At 35.0% G+C, this 6,648-nt stretch overlaps 1 protein-coding gene across 4 annotated transcripts in view; it reads left to right on the forward strand.

The window, feature by feature from the left end:
* LOC107684713 (pro-neuregulin-2, membrane-bound isoform-like) overlaps positions 1–6,648 on the forward strand; it is a 98,942-nt gene that overhangs the window by 80,159 nt on the left and 12,135 nt on the right. For 2 of the 4 annotated variants that reach the window (XM_016481052.1, XM_016481055.1), the window contains 3 exons: positions 3,174–3,276; positions 4,295–4,418; positions 4,508–4,635. In XM_016481052.1, the coding sequence (XP_016336538.1) occupies positions 3,174–3,276; positions 4,295–4,418; positions 4,508–4,635 (355 nt within the window). Of the gene's footprint in view, positions 1–3,173; positions 3,277–4,282; positions 4,419–4,507; positions 4,636–6,648 lie in introns of all 4 variants that reach the window. The other 2 variants (XM_016481054.1, XM_016481053.1) reach the window with 1 other exon arrangement.

Below are 6,648 nucleotides of genomic sequence, written 5' to 3' on the forward strand. Positions count from 1 at the left end.
TTTTTTCCTCATTATATCAGGACATTTCTGACATTAAAGGCAATGTCATATTATTGATCCTTAAAAAGGTGTATAAAAATGTCCCCTAAGGAGCCATTATGTGCCCTCAATGTACTATTTTACCAATACCATAAGCAGACTTTTACCCAAAAATCCATACCGCATCATCTGTAGCAACCAATGCACAAACGCCATATATTCTCTTCACTATTTGAACAAACAACTTAAATTTTATCCCTTGCAAAATGTCCAAAAGATCAGTTTTGACAACTAAATTGTATTTGCGTGTAGTGTTAACAAAGCCTAGGAAGTTTCCATCATCTCACTGTTTTACCTATTTAAAATTAGCCATAAATGTTCTTGCAGCCCCAGAGACGTTGCCAGAAACAGTTTTACTGTGAGCATTTAACAACGTGCGTAGTTAGTTCAAGTTTTACGTAAGACTTTTGACAACCATATATTTAGTTGAATTGGTTGGAACGACATAAAGAGTCGGCAAATGAGTCGGTTTTTTGTCATCAACACGAAGATGTACACAGATTTCTTCAAGTGTATGCAGATAGTCGCAGGCTCTTAAGGAGTTAGCATTATGCGGGGGTGATTTGTGTAAACCTCCGTCAGTTTTACACACCATCCTGGTATTTACTGAGCGGTAAACATAACAAGTGTGTAGCTTCAAGTGAATTTATGTGCACTGGAGTAGTACTAACATTGAATCTAATTATGTTATTCATGGAAAGTCTTGGATCACGTTGGATCAACGTGTTCATTTTCCCTTGCACACGCACTTTCAGGATTTTGCCCGTTTGCACCAGAAAAGTAAATAAAATCAGTATTTATTTTCATATTAAGACTTCATATTTCATATTAATGTATATATTTATTAATTTTATGTTTTTAAAAATAGTGTAATATTTTTTTTTTTCAATTATTATTTTTTAAACAAACTAAATTGTAAAATGTTGTCATTTTAGATAAAGGTAACTACAAAAGGTAGATATTTTATATTTTAAAACAAAATTTTGTTGGAAAAATACTTAAAACTGGAAAATTTTTATGTATTTGAAATGTAATTATGTGCTTAAAACAATAAGATATATTCTCTGAGAACAAGTCTTAATACTTCACATAGTATTCTTTATCAAGCTAATATATCATTGATTTTTTTAGATATTTTTACTAGAAAACAACAAAAATACTGAATAAATAATTTTTGCAGTTTAACTTTTGACATCAGGGATTGTACAGCTATATTTTCAAAGAGTTTACATAAAATCTGATCATGACCAGCTGCAACTTTTCCAGATGGACTTTTATTGTACAGCTGATCGCACGGGGCTTTGACTTTCAAGGCAATATGGATGAGTGCTGCGGATAAGAGTTCCCTTTTGTTTCCCCAAACAAAATACTTCCTTTACTTTCATTTTCTCCCCTTATTCTAAACTAAGTTCTTTTCCTTCTTCCATCTGCCCATTTTTGTGTTGTCTTTGCTTAATTATTTTTCGTCTCTATCCTTGCACGCTACTTTGCCATTCTTCTGCTTCACCAATGCGATTTCTGCAGCTGATTATGATTCAAATTGAATGCAGTCTCTCTTTTCTTTTATGTTCTTAATTTTACCTTGCTTGTACAAACTGAATCCTAGTGCCCTAGCATGCCAAATTGCATTAGTACCATAATTAGGTTGTTTATATGACCTCTCCCAATTGTCTGTCCTTTGCTTACAAAACCAGCCTCTGTTTTCCCTTGAAAATGGTCCGTTTTACGGTACTTGTAAACTAGGCTCTCTATGAAATCAGCTCCGTTCCTATCAACACAGATGAGGACCTTCAGAAATAATGTTCTCCTCCTTGCTCTGTACTACCGGGCAAACGACAGCTGGATTATTTCATTATTGATTATGAAATATTTCTTCCCTAACTAGCCCCCATCTCTCTCAGACACACATTTTCTTCCTTTTGGAAGGTCTGTGAGACCAAACCAAAGACCATTTCCAAGGAAAAGGCAGAAGGCTGGATGTAGTCTGTGGTTCGATATAAAAAAAAATAAAATAAAAAAAAAAACATTTCTTTTTGAATTATACCCAACATTCAGTTTGTGTTAAAGGAATATTCAGGGTTCAGACAAGTTATGCTCAATCTACAGCATGTGGCGTAATTACTACAAAAAAAAGGTTTTCTTTAAAAAAGCAAAACTCAAGGTTACAGTGAAGCTTATAACTTTATAAAAACACTTACATCAATTATTTTGTTAAAATGTGCATTCTCTGAGCTGAAACGCTTTTACGCTCAGTTTAAGGTTTGTTGCATAAATTGACTCATCCCTTGTTTTCTTTGAAAAAGCAAAAATCGAGGTTACAGTGAGGCACTTCCTATGGAAGTAAATAGGGAAAGCTTTTGAAGGATTTGAAAGCAGAAATATGGATTTTATAATTTTATAAAATATTTATATAAAAAGGATTACATTTTTTTTTTTAGCACAAGCTAATCAATATTATACCACAAATGCTGTCAAATTAGCTCAGTTTGATAACTGGATCCAGAATATTCCTTTAAATATTTCTATGCATCCATGATTTGATTGGTTATGAATACATTAATAAACTGTAACTGACCAAGCCAAACAAAGACCCTGATGATTGTTTCTGTGCCTCCATGTAATCACTTCTTAAACCAATTTGTCCCAAACATCCATCCACATTTCAATTGTCCTCTTGATATGCTGTTAGAGCTTGTAAATTGAGCTGAATTGCGACGCCCCCCAGTGGAGGAAGGCATCCATGGAGTGACTCACAGAAATCATCAGTGCTCATCGGGAGATCGTTCAGACAGACCGCTTCCCTATCGTCCACGATAATGATACGTTTACATTATTCCTCACGCAAGCAGTTTCCACTGCTGAGCTGGTCCATTCAAGCCCTTGTTAAGGCCTGAGCCTCGTTCCCATCTCACGATTAATTCTCATATCCATGCAGTTAATGAGAGCGTACGGGATCTGAGTCATGCTAAATGCTCCATAGAAAGAACATGTTAATCCAAACCGTACATGATATATCTCATCACTAGATGACTTGAAGGAGGATCGGGGCAGCAGTGGGAACTGTTTACGAGAGAGTTTAGAAGCAGTTTGAGTTGTAAATGAGTCTGACAATTGTTGTGTGTGGTAATGTGCAGAGGCAGAGGAGCTCTATCAGAAGAGAGTCCTGACAATCACCGGAATCTGTGTGGCTCTTTTGGTGGTGGGCATAGTCTGTGTGGTGGCCTACTGCAAAACCAAGTAAGTATGAGGCACAACGGCAACGATATTACTCAGAATTGTAAACACGACATTACTGTAGTAGTAATATTTAATGGTGCCCATTGTCAATTTTTTGACTGGCCTCAATTGTATGACAAATTTCCATGAAAACTGAAATCGCATATTATGAAAATTAACTATAAGTATGAACTTTTAAAAGTGCACTACTGTTCAACATGTTGGGGGTTTTGAAAGAATTGCTTATGATCACCAAGGCTGCATTTAGAAAGTAATATTGTTACAATTCAAAATTTGAATATATTTTCAAATGTAATTCCTGTAATAGCAAGGCTGAATTTTCAGCAGCCATTACTCCAGTCTTCACGGTTACATGATCCTTCTAATATGCTGATGATGATTTCTTATTATTATCAATGTTGAAAACAGTTGTGCTAGTTAATATTTTTGTGGAAAACACGATTTTGTTTTCAGGGTTCTTCGATGAATAGAAATTTCAAAAGAACAGCATATATTTAAAAATGGAAACGTCTGTACTGTCAATATTGATTAATTTATTGCATCCTAATAAAAGTATGATTTTTTTTTTTATCTTACTGACCCCCAACTGAATTTTGAACAATAGTGTATTAAAACCAAATTAATATGTTTTAAAAAATACAGTTTGGTAAATTGTAAAGCTACGTTTGCTTTGGAATTAATTTGGAATTGAGTAAATATGTTTTAAACCTTTTTGTTATTTTAATATTACTTTTGCTTGGAAAGTTGGAAAGTTTTTGAGTGTGTTTGAACTCTTGTGCCTTAAAATAATGTATAAATGTAATTACATTACATAATAAAACATCAGTCCAAGTGGTATATATTTAAAAGAAAGACAGCATTATTCAGAAGAGTCAGAAAATGACTAAATGGGATGTTGAAAAATTAGTTAGCAGCAACATAGAGCAGTAGCAAGACTTTTTTAAATGTGATGTGATGATTGTGACTCTGGGCCGGTGTCTGAGAGAGTGACATTGCCTCACTGTAGCATCCCCCCCAGGAAACAGAGGAAGAAGATGCACAATCATCTGAGGCAGAACATTTATGTGGATCATCCCAACCGCAACCTGGCCAATGGACCCAATCACCCAGGCCCTGGTCCTGAAGAGATACCCATGGTAGATGTACGTCACTCCTCTTAATAAAATTGGTTTGGTTGTGATGTAATATCATCAGTCTGTAACTGAAGGCCTCTTTTGTTCTCTAATTGCAGTATATCTCCAAAAATGTACCGGCGACTGAGAGAGTCATTGGACACAGAGCAGAGGAACCTTTTCCTGGCAGCCGGCAGTCTTCCAGATCCCACAACTCCTCCACCCGGGCTCATTCCTCCACTCACAGGTACATTCCTGACAGCGTGGCATGTTTGACCACAATTGAGCAGAGGATTTGTATGTGTAGACTCATCAAGAACCAGGGGTCATGCTCCAGTTGCCCCCTACCTGAGTCATACATCTGTTTTCATCTGTTTTCATCTCATTCAGCATTCTTTCCCTTTCCACTATCCCGTTGGAATCTGAGTCAGGTGGCCATAACTCATCCCTTTTAGAATTTAGCCACAGGTGTGAGTGAGTGAGTGAGTGAGTGAGTGAGTGAGTGAGTGAGTGAGTGAGTGAGTGAGTGCAGAGAAACTCAGAGGTTATATACCATGATAACCTCGCAGGCCTCCGACTTCACGCTTTTCACTCAAACTGATTCTTACACACATATGTGTTAAACCAGTGGTTCTCGGTTTGTTCTGTCATGACTCCTTTGTAACAGGAACAACCTTTGTACAACCTTAACACTCCCACTGTAATCAACCAACCGCATTGTTGGCAAATTTTGTTAGCATGTGTGTACTTGTTGAATAATGGGGAACTGTTTGACAGATTGCGATTTGTCGTAAAGCAAATTAGAAGTGAAGTTTTGGTTTTATTGAAAAAAAAATGGAAAAAAAAAAAGATTTTTTATCTGTCAGTTTTTGTTGTATATAAAAAAAAAGACAAAAAAGAAACTAAATTTTGATAGTTTTCACTGTTGTGAATAATGAGTTAAAAGTAAAAAAAAAATAAAGAAAATCATTTATTGTCAGCGGACCTACATTATCTTTTGCAAAGTTTGTATATAAAATATTAATAATTCATATAAATAATTAAATTAAGCTAAATTTAATGAATAGTTCACCCAGAAATCAAACGTTTGCCATTTATTCACCGTCATGCAGCGTTTTTATTGTTACCAAGAAATAAAACTATTAAAAAAAAAGATTTTTCGTTAAATGAAATAAAGCTGAAATAAAATATAAATATTAGATGAAAAACTTGAACTAATCAAAAATTAGAAATGTACTAAAAGTACTTACTGAAAATCCAAAAATTAAATAAAAATAAATTAATACTTTTTAGAAATATTTTTAAAAACAAATAAAAATGACAAGCATAAATCAATGACTAAGGGCCAAATTTACTAAAATGGGCAAATTAGCATGAGAGCGCAATTCCAAAAAAGCACTAATGGGAGTGGAAATTTCTGCGGGTGATTTACTGACAATGCGCAAATTAAAGAACACAGACGCAGCCAGATAATTTCCATAATGACCATCACAATCTACCAAGAGCAGCGCAAATTAGCATCTGCTTTAAGACATGCTTTTTTTCCGCATTAAATAATGGCGCAAATACCAGTAATATGACAAGCACAAATGTTAGTAAATCATGTTGCGTGATTCATTTTAATACTCTCCTCCCATAAATTTTGTGTCTTAAAGGGAAACTCCTACAAATGCATATTCAATAAGATCAGGCGCAAAAATAACTGTGTCCATGCCTTTTCAGCGCTAATTCTTCACTGCGCAGCTTTAGTAAATACTGACAGTACTATTTTAACGCCAAAAGACGGTTTGCGTTGGCGCAAGCTGTTAGTAAATCTGGCCCTATAAGTGTAATTAAAATGATAAAAATAAAAATTATTATAGCACTAAAATAACACTGGCCTCATGTCGGTATAAATCCGTATTTTTTATCTGTGGAACACAAACAGAGATGGATGAGACATGAGAGGATTATGACCAACTGTCCAGTTTCAAAAATCACATAAAAGTACCATAAAAGTAGTCCACATGACTCTGCATGCTCTATATTCTTGTGAAATCATAGTCTTGTGAAGCCAAAGGAAATGAAAGAAACCTAAGAACTTGGGAAGCTTCCCGTCCCCCTACAATTTGAGAACCACTGGGTTAAGCATCTTGTGCACTTTTTCTGTCCTGCTTTCTTTCCTTCCTTGCCTTTCTTTCATTCTCTTTTTCTTTCTTTCTTTCTTTCTTTCTTGCTTTCTTTCTTTCTTTCTTTCTTTCTTTCTATCTATATTCATTCT

Source organism: Sinocyclocheilus anshuiensis, unplaced genomic scaffold (genome assembly GCF_001515605.1).
Source record: "Sinocyclocheilus anshuiensis isolate Anshui unplaced genomic scaffold, SAMN03320099.WGS_v1.1 scaffold509, whole genome shotgun sequence".
NCBI classification, from domain to species: Eukaryota; Metazoa; Chordata; class Actinopteri; order Cypriniformes; family Cyprinidae; genus Sinocyclocheilus; species Sinocyclocheilus anshuiensis.